This window comes from Aythya ferina (genome assembly GCF_964211825.1).
Source record: "Aythya ferina genome assembly, chromosome: 1".
NCBI classification, from domain to species: domain Eukaryota; kingdom Metazoa; phylum Chordata; class Aves; order Anseriformes; family Anatidae; genus Aythya; species Aythya ferina.
In genome coordinates this window covers 138,653,596-138,667,359 of record NC_140296.1, presented here as the reverse complement: position 1 = coordinate 138,667,359, position 13,764 = coordinate 138,653,596, and the positions used below count along the sequence as shown (strand labels likewise).

The 13,764-nt window shown below is 41.4% G+C and overlaps 1 protein-coding gene across 3 annotated transcripts in view; it reads left to right on the top strand.

The window, feature by feature from the left end:
- The first annotated feature begins 214 nt into the window (after positions 1-214).
- The window catches only part of AEBP2 (AE binding protein 2), a 57,654-nt gene continuing 44,104 nt past the window's right edge, over positions 215-13,764 (top strand). For all 3 annotated transcript variants that reach the window (XM_084518268.1, XM_084518267.1, XM_084518266.1), the window contains exon 1: positions 215-1,003. In XM_084518268.1, coding sequence (XP_084374394.1) covers positions 285-1,003 — 719 coding nt within the window. In that variant the 5' untranslated portion in view covers positions 215-284. The remainder of the gene's footprint in view (positions 1,004-13,764) is intronic.

Here is a 13,764-nt window from a genome sequence, read left to right as displayed (position 1 = left end):
TGCGGCGCTGGCGGCGCTGCGGCCCCTCCTCTTTGCGGCTCGCGCCGCCGCCGCGCGATTGTGCGGGTGAGGAGGGCGCGGGGCGGGAGTAAAGGGGGGGAAGAGAGAGAGAGAGAGAGAGAGAGAGAGAGAGAGAGAGAGAGAGAGAGGGGGGGGGGGAGGGCGGGCGGGCGAGCGGGCGAGAGCGCGCGAGGGAGCGAGAGCGCGCGGCCGCGCGCCCGCCCCCGCCGCCGGCCGCGCGCGCGCGCCCGGCCCCGCTCGGCTCTTAGCGACTGGCAGGCGCCATGGCGGCCGCTCGCAGCGACATGGCGGAGCCGGAGGGGCTGCTGCCCGGCCAGGCGGCGGCCGCCGAGGAGGAGGAGGTGGCGGCTGCCGCCGCTGTCGCCGCCGCCGGCAGCGGCTCCTCGTCGTCGCCCTCGTCCTCGTCGTCGTCGGTGGCGGCCGCCGCGGAGCCGGAGCCGCTGCTGCTGCTGAACGGCGAGGCGGAGAGCATGTCGGAGCCCAGCCCGGAGAGCGCCAGCCAGGCCGGGGACGGGGAGGACGAGGACGACGAGGAAGAGGAGGAGGAGGAGGAGGAAGACGAGGAGGAGGAGGAGGAAGAGGAGGAGGAGGAAGGCGGCGAGGAGGAGGCGAGCAGCCTGGTGGGCAGCAGCAGCGGCAGCACGAGCAGCGGCTGCTGCAGCGACGAGACCCGCTCGCTCAGCCCCGGCGGCAGCAGCGAGGCCGACGCCAAGGAGGAGCCCAAGGGCCCCCGGGGCAGCCAGGAGGCCGGGCTGGGCCGCGGCGGCGGCGGAGGCGGCGGCGGCGGCGGCGGGAGCAGCTCCAGCTCCTCCAGCTCCAGCAGCAGCAGCAGCGTGTCCAGCGGCGGCGACGAGGGCTACGGCACCGGCACCGGCGGCGGCAGCGGCAGCAGCAGCTGCAGCGCCACGTCGGGGGGCCGGCGGGGCAGCCTGGAGATGTCGTCGGACGGCGAGCCCCTGAGCCGCATGGACTCGGAGGACAGGTCAGTGCGGGGCCCGCCGGGCCCGGCCAGGCGCCATGGCCTGCGGGGCCTCCCCGCCTCGCAGCGCCGGCCCGGGGGGTGGGGTGGGGGGGGGTGGGGGGGGCCGGACCCTGCCCCGGGAGCGCCCGCCCGCAGCCCCGAGGGGTCCCCGGGGCGATGCTCCCCCCTCCCCGAGCAGCCTCGGTGCTGTTTTGGGGAGCTGCTGTCGGGGGTCCCGCGGGTCGTGCCGTGCGCCCCGCCAGGCCGCCCTGGTGCGGGGAGGGAGGGGAGGCGCTGGGCACGGGTCCTGCCCGCTCCGGGCTCAAATGGGAGCGGGGATCCCTCCTGCCTGGGGCAAAATCCCGCTGCAGCCAACAGGAGAGGGACCGGCCTTTCAGCACTAGGCACGCGCGGGTGATTAGCATGTGCTGCATTAAGCAGGACTTGGTAATTTGAGGCTCAGACTCCTTTTTGGATCAATTCTGAATGAGTAAATTTTAAAGGTTACTCCTTTACTTACCACGTCCTGAAGGTACGTGTCTTTTGCTGCCGTGACTTCGGCTTGATTCTCGTGAGAAGGCACAAGCAGCTTCTCACACATGGCTGAGTTCTGCATTTCAGGTCTCGTTTAGCCCACGAAGTTGAGCATTTCAAGGAACACGACTTAGCTAGTGGCTTTTTTGGGTGCGTGTGATATGGCTTATTTGGCAGACGGGAAACTGAATGAAAAATGGGCGTGGGAATAGAATTTTGTCACTCCCTTTGCTAGTAAGTCCTTTCAAATACTTTAAGAAACTTCAATTTTTTTTTTAAGATATTTCAGTTTAGCATTAAGAAAGTATCAGGCTTCATTGTAGAGTGAGTTAGTACAAACAGTTCTGTTACTTTTCTTGAGAAGGTTTCATTATTAATTGTGAAGAATTACGTATTTTGGCCCAGACACTTTCTTTAAATATGTTAGGTCAAATTCTGAGTAGCTAGAGAAATACCCATGCTGCCGAAGTGTGACATCACTAGATCTAACCTCAAGGGATAAAAACAAACAAACAAAAGCCCCATGAGTCAGTTCCCCAAAACTGTATAATTGCCTGAAAACCATAAGAAAGGGAAAAAAAAAAAAATGGTTCTTCTGGTTTCCACCTGACTTCTGAGGCTTCAGGACTCACAAGTGTTACGTTTTCATTCTTTCAAACTTGTGCAAGATAGGAAGGTGGTGGGTTTTTTTTTTTTTTTTGGAAGCTGAGTTTTTTTTACTTGAAATCCCATAAATATGGATTTCTGGAGAAACAAAAGGTATATAGTTGAATTTTAAGATATATATATATATATATATTTTGTTTTCATCAAATTCGGTGCTAATCTCGACCGTTTTTTAGTCATGTCAATTTATAGGTTAAGGAAAAAACAGAAATTAGTTGCATGGGTTTTCTGGCGGTACAACCCCATTACTTTTTGCTTGTACACTCCAGAGCTAGTGTACGTTTCTTTTTCTGTCATTGTTTTCATGCTTCTCTTGTTATAGTGGCACAATTAAATCTGTGTGTGCACTCTTCGTTGCTCCTTTCCAGTACCATTGGTGCAAATTGAGCTGCTGAGTGAGATTCTTTGTGCCTAGTGGTTTAAGCGAGGGCTGCGTCTTTGGTTTTAATCTTTGCGAAGTTTCATCTTGGAACTTCCATGCTGAAAACAGAGATGCTGAGAGGGAATTGTGTAGTGTAGTTTCACAGCCTGCTTGTTGAGTTGGGTAGGAAACAGAGTGCCATTTATTCCTGGTGATAAAAAATAAAAATGTTTTGCGTACGCTCCTTGCTGCAGTGTGGTAGACTGCATTAATATTTTTGCTATGCATAGTCCAACGAGTCACTTGGCCTACTGATACAAATGATAGCTGCCCCTTATCAGCTGCTGAGAGCATAATGTGTGTCCTTAGGATGATCAACCAGACAAGCAGAGTGTTGGGAAAGGTAGGAAATATGCAGAAAAGCTGGGAACAGTTTGGATGTAGAGGTGGAGATGCAGGTTTATGATAACGTATTAAATTCCTTAAAGGCTTGACCGTTCATTGGTTTGGTCACATCTGCATTGAAGTATAAATTCTGTAAGTACTGGAGAATGATGTTTTATCTGTGAAATGTCTTACATGAATAGTATATTGGACATCGGTCTGTGATCTCTGCTGTCTACCTGTGTCCTGAATGAAGAATCTAACTTTTTGTCTCTGAAGTCCTAAGGAACTTGGTGCCATGTTGTCTCACAGAGTGTGGCACAGCAAGATTACCCAAGGCAGGGAGGAGAGAGGGAGGTTGCGCTAACACGCTTGAATTCACGGTCCCTAGGTTAAGCAAGAGGAAGGTGGCAGAAGGGTGTACTTGGTAAAGGTTTGCCTGGTGTAGGCAGGTTTGGGAGCATTCAGATCATGCCTCTAGGCTTGGGATTTTTTTCTTGTTTCCTCTTTAGAAAATTTGATTAAATAAGAGGGTGTGGTGAGAGCGCCTGAATTCCTTAAGTGATCAAATTCCTCTCTCTCTGCATACAGCCTTTATCATTCTCTTTAATTATCAATGGGTTGTCTGTTTGAATTTGTTTTAGTGGAATGAACTACAAAACAAACTACATCTTAAACTGAACAGGAAAGCTTGCATGTAATCGAGATGTAGCTACTGTTCAGCTACTTCTGATAATAATGTTTTGCAAGTATGTTGACAGTTATCTGCTAATAGAGAATAAATAATTTGGTGCATTACTCTAGGAAATCTGTAAACCTTTGAAAAAATACAAGGTACAAATGGCACAGAATCACAGAATCGAAGGGGTTGGAAGGGACCTCAAAAGATCATCGGGTCCAACCCCCCAATTTTTTTTTACCTGTTAAATACTGATGCCCTAAAATTTGGGGTGAATTTTAACTAGCTTTTCTCATGCACATAGTTGGACTTTGTTGTGTTAAAGCAGGTTTAAACACTCTCTCCCCACCCCCCCAAAAAAAAAAAAAAAAAAAAAAAACACAAACCAAACTGATATCTAAGATAACCAGGTGGCATTTTCAGCTCAGTGGTATCAGTAGGGAGAGTTCAGTGCAATAACTCTGAGACGATTACAAATCAATGAGATACCAGGCCCAGGTTTTTCCTGGGAACCATGCCGTGTTCCCGTTACTGTGCTAAAGTTTGCCTACTATTTTTGAGTGAGCTCAGATCAGCCTGTCTCACTAATAATGGGCTGCATTCAGGTCTAGTTATCCTCCAGATTTACAGTTAGGACTAAGGCTGTTATCAGCATGTGAATGCTGGTAATTTTCTTGTGCCTTTCTTCAACTTCAGATGAGTACTGAAAGGATGGATACATTCCTTTGGAGCAAGCAAATAATCTTTCTACAATGCTAAGAAACTTTTGTTATTCCTTTAAAAGCAAAAATAATGGTTTAGTTGATTATTTAAAAAAAAAAATACGTAGCTGAGCTCATCACTGGGCTGTAAAGCTAGACATAAGTGTATGCAGGGATTTTGGTTTAAATAGCAGATGTGAATGCAGTGAAAGTGTGTTTGCAGCTCAGTTACTGCTGAACTACAATATTTACTTAAAAACACTTAGGTTGCTGAAATTGTTTAAATGTTGTTAGGTTGAAAGCTTATTAGGAAGTGTATTTAAATCTGAAATAATTCTATTATCAGGTTGTTTGATTTAGAGCAGTGGTAGACCTTGCAGTTGTAGTAAGATGTTTAGCAGAAGTTAAAATATCATATGACTTTTTTTTTTTTAACCCTTGTGAATTTGCTGTGTAGTTTGCTTAGAAGTTATCCCTGGTCTTTTGTTCTTACATCATCTTTAGCTTTCTTTAGAAGTTTGTCCTTTGCTCCCTCCTCTGACTGACCAGGTAACCAGGTAAGAGGTACTGAAATTATGTTTCAGCCTCAGGCATGCACGTGCTGTTCTCCTGACCAAGTACATGAGTGCTCACTGAGTAGCTGGTAGGCCAAACCTAACAGGTGGCTGCTTGACCCGTGCAGCAATCTCTTCCTTAGATGCAGTCTTTTTTACAGAACAGCCGATTTCAGCCTCTTCACCTCTATCGTTACTTGCCCCTGAAATCAGTTATTGGGAGGGACTGACGATGTGACAACATAAGCCTCAGCTTTCTAAGAGAACCCAACTAAAACAAACATTCAAGGAAACTTAACTATCTTATCACACAGATGCGTAGAATGCTTCTAGAAATATTCTGTCCCAGTGTAATAGGTGAGCAGCTCTTCGCTCAGACTTGAAAATGCCCATTTCAAGGAAGGTTTTCTTTAATAATAAACATTTTTATGCTTAAGATTTTTGTTCTTCTTTTTATAGCTTAAGATTTTTATTTTCTTCTTTATATAGAATGGAGTAAGGCAGAGTGAAACTAACAGACTGAACAATAAGATGTAGATGAAAAGATGAAGAATCCAGAATCTAGCCTTAGTTTTTTGACCTTGTTTAAAATGAAGATGTAGTCAGCATTCTAATATGTGTGCTGATTTAAAAATTAGTTCTTTAGAGTTCTTATTTGATCTCATTTTTAAACCTTCAAAAGCGAGTAATTTTCAAGGCAGGCTAGGCAGTGACACATGAATTGTAAGAGTGATGTTTATGAAGGCAGAATAGTAAAACTGAAATATAATCAGGAAGGCATATGGTACTAATAGGTATGCTTCATGTATCCATGTGACCAGATTAAAAAGTGCTTCAGGCCTCTCTGCTGCATAGTCTCACTTGTTCCTATCCAGGAAGTGAAGAATCATTCATTAACGCTTATGGCAAGGTGGTTAAGTCATTAAATTTTTGTAGTATGTGTGTAATACTGATGTGTTACAGTAGGCTGCATAGGAGATTCCACAAGATCCCAAAATTCTGCTGAAAATTATATCAGTATTGTCTGCGTTTGTTGTTATTTGCTTTCAAATTGCAGAATAAAAACACTGTTTCTGTAATTGTTATGCTCAGTCCTTTCTGGCACTGAAGAAAATAGCTTTTGATGGGAAGACAAAACAGCCGAGAAACTTTAAACAGCTAGTATCTTTATTACTAGAGTTGTTGCTTGGTATAATTGAGTGGTTAACATGAGGTCTTTTTGCGGACTAGATGAAAGAGCTTGCTGTAATGAACTGTTTGTAGTAATATTTAAATACACTTCATAGAATTTGAGAAATAATTTCCTATTCAGTGTGAGAGATAATTGGTATGACTTTTATGTTGGGTTTGTACATTCACACAGGCCTACGTGCGTTTTGCTTAACTTTGTGACACGGTTAAGTCTGGCAACTCTTGAATGTGAGGTTTTTACTGGTGAGCAACTTTAGGGGATTTCCTAGGCAGAAGTGGAAGGAGCTGCGTTGATTTCCAACGCCCTCCACACCCAACACACACTTTCCAGTTAAGCTGCATATTGCATGCAGCCTGAGCATCTTTGGGAAAAGTGTGATGTGCATTTCTGAAGCTGCTCACAGATCAAAATTCTTGGGTAATGCAGTAAAAATATTCTACTTTTGCTGGTGTTACTCAGATCTGCATATTTTCCAATAGCTTTATATATTTGTTTGTATTAAAACAGAAATAAAACATGCTCAATTAGGGAATAATGGTGGGGGAATGAGCAGTATGAAGAGCTGACGTGGAATGTGGCAGTATGGGAGTAAGTGCAGACCCCAGTGTGTTGTGGTAGTAGTAGTTCCGGCTGTTATTGGGTGAAAAGTGGGGACATAGCTTAGAAGGGAGCAGATAGAGCATTTGAGATTGGAATAGGGGTTTCCAGCAAGGGGAAAAAGTGAGATGCATGCAGAAAACTTTTCTGGTACGATAGGGAGTGAATTATACCTAACAGCCTGAGGAAAAAGTGAGAACTTAACCTAAAAGAAATGAAAAATCAGTGCCTGCTGTAGAGGAGCCAAGTAAATTGCAGGGAAATAGGTGGGAATGTAAATCTATCTACCTTGAGCAGCAGATTTTTTTTCACCATTACCCCTCTTGCTTAAAAAAAAAAAAAAAAAAAAAAGGCTTGCCAAAAAAAAAAAGTGGTAGTTTTAGAAACTTTCTCAAGTTAGAGATTTTTTTTTGTTTTGCTATCCAGCTATGTAATTGGTTCCTCTTTATCATTTTATATGCTTAATGTCCAGAGTTGTTGATATTTAGAAAATGAACATGTTCAGATAAATTTTCCTTATGGAATGTTTATATTTTCTGTTATGCCTGCTATTTATCATTGGTTTTATGATGTATTAAGATGGTGTTCACAATCAGGTTGTGATTCTGCAAAACTAAAAAATAAATCATTGGGGAAAGAAATCTTCAGCCTCTCACTCAAGATGTGGTATGCTTTTTTCCCTTCGTGGTAGTAAAATGCCAAAAAAAAAAAAAAAAGGTAGTCTGGGATTTCGTTTTCTATGTCTGATTTGCTTCTACATGGTTCTCTTTACACTAAAATTTAATTTCTTAACTATCATTTGCTAAACCTCAGTTGATTACTTGTGTAGTTGTACTGGTTACTTTCGTTAATAGAGTATTACTTAAGGCATATGCTAAGATATTCGATAGTGATATAAAACCAAAAAATTTAATTTGATACCATCTTGAAAGTCATGTAGTCATCATGATGCACTATGTAAGGCAGCTATAATCCAAACAAGCTTGTGAAGTATCAGTAAAGTGAACCTAAGTGATCTGGGTTTAGAGGCCTGTAAAAGACAAGATTATTGTCACATATTAGGGGTAGTATCATTTATGAAGTATACTTCAATAAGAATACAAATAAAGGTTTTCCAGTTACTGTTAAGATTAATGTTGTTCCATGTAGCATCTTGTACAAATTAGCAGTTCCCCTGCAAAATTGCAGTGAGGTCCATATTTTGATCATTATAGTTTGTGTTGTAAGTAAGGCTTCAGATATAAAAGATCTTAAGGAAATACTTTCATTACGTAGTAAGCAGAGAATTGTAAACTTTTTTTTTGAAATAAAAATACTTCTGGTGTTTCTTTGGTAGATTTCCTGGGGCTGATTTGCATGCCAAACTGTATATTAGACAAATTTTACAAATTGTTATTTTAGCATCGAGTGGAACAGAATCAGACCATAATTATGACCTCTCTATTATGAACTGAATGAGTTGGAGAAGGAAAACTCCACTGGTTTCTCTGCTTTTGATGCCTGATTAATACTTGAGAAGTAGCAACTCTTCACTGACGTATGAAGTTGCTATTTCATAGAAGGCTGTCCTGTCTGTATTTTTCTGCAGTCAAACAACAGTAACTGAAATTGGAGGAGAGGTTTGCATCTCCTCTGGGACTTGTTCATCTTTTTTTCTGGTTGTCTTCTGCTTATTTTTTAAGTTAGATGTTCAGGAGTGGGGATGGGTATCCTGTGAATGGGACAGTCATGGTAACATATGGTGGAATTTCCTTAACGCTATACCTGAAGGCTTTTATTTCCACTTTGTATTAATCATGGTTCTTAGAATGGAAAGCATGCTAAAAGAAGTGACACTTTCTTTTTAACTACTGATTGCGTTTCAGTGAAGATCTAAAATGATGAAACACTTGTTGCTGTTCCTTAACTTTTGAAGGTGATAATCAGGTTGAAGATGAATTGTTTCCCAGAAATGAAAGTCAGTGTTATTTGTATCTTTAAGGCAGAACCACTTACAGTTTCTTGATTTGTGTAATGCTTTTGCATACGTTTGCTGTTGTATCACAAGGCACACACGTTTAACCTGCTGTAGTTTCTCAGTGCTCTTCTGACACTTTGCATTCCAAATTTCCTTATAATATCATCTGTTCCTCTGTATACTACAGCTTAGATGAAAAACTGGTTTTGTTAAATTAATACATAACCCAAATATTCTAGGGCTGACAATCTAAATAATCAAAGTAGGTGATTAGAGAGAGTGGAAACAGCTCTAGAGAGGTGGTGATTCATAACATGCTTTCTCAGTCGTGTTTTGTTTCCTGTACATGTTTGTTATTTTAAGTTTCTTTGATTTCTCTATCTTGAAGAGCTTTTCTATCTTCTCCCAGTTTTATACCATCAAACTGAAATGTTTGCAGTGTTGCTCCCTTTTCCAAGTATTTACATTTAATCTCGAAATGGGTTTACTCTAAAATTAGCTGTTGCTTCAAAAAACTTCAAACAAATGTTAATATTACCAGTAGTCACACTAAATAAAACTATCTCCCTGACTTCTTGTTTTCCACTATGTAGATTTCTTAGTAATCTACAGATACCTATACAGATACTCAATAAATAGTTTTCCAGATTTGCTTTCAAGATTGATTTATAGCATTATAGAATCATGGAATATCCTGAGTTGGAAGAGACCTACAAGGGACATGGAGTCTGACTTCTGGCTCCACACAGGACTGCCCAAAAACCAGACCCTGTGTCTGACAGCGGTGTCCAAATTCTTTTTGAACTCTGGCAGGGTCAGTGCCATGACCACTGCCCTGGGGAGCCTGTCCCAGTGCCCGACCACACTCTGGGTGCAGAACCTTTCCCTACACCCAGCCTGACCCTCCCCTGTCCCAGCTCCATGCCGTTCCCTTGGGTCCTGTCACTGTCCCCAGAGAGCAGAGCTCAGCGCCTGCCCCTCTGCTCCCCTCATGAGGGAGCTGCAGGCCGCCATGAGGCCTCTCCTCAGCCTGCTCTGTGTGGACTGAACAAACCAAGGGGCTGCAGCCGCTCCTCATATGTCTTCCCCTCCAGACCCTTCACCGTATTTGTAGTCCTCCTTTGGATACTAACAGTTTTAGATCTTTCTTATACTGTTGCACCCAAAACTGCATGCAGGACTCAAGGCCGCAGAATGCTTAAGCCTTGTTCATTTTGAAAAACTTGTGTTAGAATAACTTCATCTGTGTGAACATAGGTTTGAGTTAAAAACAAACAAAAAGCATAAATGACTCAGAAGCACAAGTTCTTAGGTGCTTGAAACATGGTAGTGGACTTTTACTTTATGTAATTTTGGCTTGTTTTCAGCCATATATGCTCATTTCTTATTGCTATATGAATGATCTTACTCTTCTGCAGCCATTTAGTATTCTGCAATCCATTTTTGTTTTGATGATGGTTTATCTCCATATGCTATTTTTTCTTCTGGTAGCTTTTTTTTTGAATTCAAAAACTGATCATTATCAGTCATGAAATGGTTTTGGATGTGTTCTAAGGAGAATCAATAGGAAAGCTCAGAAATGCGGGTAGATTAAGCTATTTCAACTTCAAAAATTCTATTTGGATTACTTGCTGGATAAATGGAGGAAAAAAACACAACAAAAAAACAGCCTCTGGGAACAGCAAACCATCATGACATCTTAATATTGCAGTCAAACTACATTCATTAACATGAGGGGAGCTGTTTTCCTTGTGGAACACAAATGTTTGATTTGGGGAGTTAAATTGATAATCCTGCAAATTTAGTAGTAGAAATATGTGTTACATATGTAGATATATCATAAATTACTGAACTTGCCAAAGGTGGAAAGAGGAACAAAAAAAGATCAGACAAGAGTTAAAGTTCTTCACTCTGTTGCTGGCTCATAGTGGTCGCTCATGTTTTGTGAGCTCTCATTTTTTTCTTTGGATCTGCTTTAATCTCACTCTTAAATTGACATGTTCATTTTGAGAGCATAAAGCAAAGTGAACTGTGTTTTATTAAATACTGGTAATCATTATGTTGATGTTCTGATACTAACACTGTGAAGAGGTTGGTAGTAAAGTTTACTTGATATTCATACAAGTCAGCAGAAGTTAAATATTAATGCAAAGCTTTATTTATTCTTTCTCTGCTTTCATGTCAGAGCTAACTTAGCATTTTCTGGTATTTACAACTGAAATTGTTAGCTCTTTTGAACAATGTTTGTCCTACTTCAGTTTCTAACAGCTTTGCTTTGCAGTTTCTATTGTTGAGCGGAACATAAAGAGGCAAAAGGTAATCATGTGGTGATGCTTGGAGAATATATAGCTGCTCCTATGTTTGGAAGTGATAAGAGATTTATATAAAAAATAATATGCAGATGCAGTACAGATGTATCCTATGAAGGATGGGAGCTCAGGGTTCATCATGTGATCACTTTCATACTTCGAGGATTTATCTTCACCTGTCCATTGATTACATAGGAATTCTATAGGAAATAATAAGTGTAAATCACTTTGAACTTGCTGGCTTCGGAAAGCTGAGAAACTGCTAGGTGGCCTGCAGTTTTTGTGGAACTGGTCTGTTGGTCCAAGCTGTGCCCCAGACTTCTACACCCTGCCTTGAAAAGGGATTTAGAAATGAGGTAACTACTGAAGTGTTTCTTTTCACTCTTGATTTGTCCTGGTGAAATGAAGATTATGTAGTACTCAGGTGTGTCACTATGCGAGTCAGTTTTTTCCTTTCAATTTTTGTTCTGTTTTGAATTGGCATTTGTAACGGAATGATTGCGATTGGTGCTGTTTGTTTTGTGTGGGGATTAGTACCTAATTGTGATTTGGTCTTCCATGTTGTAAAAGCTTTTCTGTAGGAGTTCCAGGTTTTAACCCTTGAAGTTGTTGTAAGAAATACCTGTCATTCACGAATTTTCCATTATTCTAAGTTTCTTGAGTGTTCAGTTCAGTCTTGTAATTTGTCTCATATGAATTGGAACAAAATGACTGAAACTTTGTGCAAATAACAATATACTTCACAAGCTAGTGAAAGCTAAAGAAACTAGCAGGGTATTTTTTATCTTTAAAATAGCCACCTACTTCCAGTGAGGTTCACAGTATTTGGATTCTTGAATGTTAATTATGCTTCTGTCTAGTCAGAGGCAGTATTCTGTGGATTTGATGCTTTATGACTTCATCATTGTGTAGTTCAGAAGAAACTTTTAAAAGATTCATTAGTCACAGTGCATCTTGATGGCTATTCTGCAGTGTTTTTAGCAACACTGCAGTGTGTGTTCCCTGAAGTCTATGTTGGTTTTAAATTTGTTCCATTACAAGATGAGTTTATTTATTATAGGATCTGTCAAGTCATTTCCCTTGGTGGTAGCTGAAATCATCTGGGTCCTCTGCTTACGTACTGAACATCTGGGGACTGGAGGCTGAGCATTCTCAGTGGAGGTACTGTAGCTCTGCAATGAGCTCCTGTTGATCAGGCTGAACTGCTTGTTGACCCTCAAGGGCATGGTATAAGGCCCATCTGTTGGGTCTGAATTTTGCCTGAGGGAAGGTTACTTCAGTTAAGGTCTAGAGGGAGTATGTCTAGCAGACATTAAAAATATAATAGTAAATTGATTGGGCTTTTGTGCATGTGTTTGGTGCCTGGCTCTACTATTTCTTGAAGTGCCCACTGTCTAATGAGGGTTCATGGAAAGTAAAAATGCAATTATGCTGTTCTTGCTGCCTTTTTTTTTTTTTTTTTTTTTTTAAATTGATACTCTTTCTAGACTCCTACTGTCTGTTGTTCTGAAAGATTAACAAAAAAGGGAAAGAAAAAATTTGGGACATTTCATTCATTAAATTCAATGGAAGGGATTACTTGCAGTAGTGAGGAAATCAGTCTCCTTGGTGAGCTAAGCGTGCATCAGGAATGATGTGCAATACACCATTTTCTTGAATGCATTCACAATGCAAATCACAGGCTCGTTACATTTTCATTCATGTTTAACTGTATACAGCAGTTAGTACCCAAATGTGAATGTGGTAAGCGAAGTGGTTGGAAATTTGTGTGTCTTAAGTTGGGAAGAATTTGGAGTGTTTTTTTTTTTTTTTGTTTTGTTTGTTTTTTTTTTTTCTTTCCTCAAAGGGAACAGTTGTACTTACATGACTCCAACAATGGCTTAATTTCACTCAAATTCTTAAAGAAGAATAACAAGCCAGGACTGAAAATGCTTGAAGAACTTTTTGTGTGTGTTCTCTTTATAAGGTAGAAATGGCTGCTAACTTCTACCAAGTTTTTAAGCTGCTATTGCTAAGGCTTTAGTTTCAGGATTGTTCTTAAATGCAGTTTGGACTGGATTTAAGCAGCAAGATGCATTTGGTTCACATACACCATAGACTGTGCAGGTACTAATGTTTTAACATGAAAGTGATGCTTAAGAAAAAACCTTAATACATCCTCGTTATCAAGGTGATTATTTTTAGCTAGAGGTAAAATGTAAAAATAAGACCTCAAACAGCCTTTGAGGTAACGATTCCTCTACTTCAGCTTACATTAATTATGTTGCTTAATGAATGCACTTTAAATGTCAGTTTCATTTCAAAGCTGTTGATCTTAATATAGGAAAAATCGGAGAAGGAGAAAAGGTCCAGCTCTTCTGAGAAGACTGTATTTTCAGTTCTACCTTGCTGCATCTGGAAGGAAGGCATTGTTTGCCAGCGTTTACAGGCTTGGTAAAAATTGGGTAGTGGTTTAGTAGGCATTTTGGATTGGCATTTGGTCCTAAAAATCTCACTTTTTTTTTTTTTTTTTTTTTTACTTCAGGTTGATTCTGATGCTTGGATTAGGATGAAAGTGGGGAATAACAAACTGGAAGACTATGTTGTTGTGCTTGCTGTAACAGTTTTAAATTTTAGTAATTAGTCAGTCTTTTGAATGGTGCTTCTTAAAAACAGCTATTGTGTATGCAGGCTCTCTCCAGCAGTGACTGTTTTTGATGCTCTATTGTTTGGGATGACCTCTGAGTTGAACTCTCTGAAACTCAAATGTCTAATGTTCTTCATCAGGCTATGGTCTATAGATCCATTACAATAGAGCTGGAGCCTGCTTACAGCTTGGGAGCAAACCCAGACCTGTCTGTCACTAGCA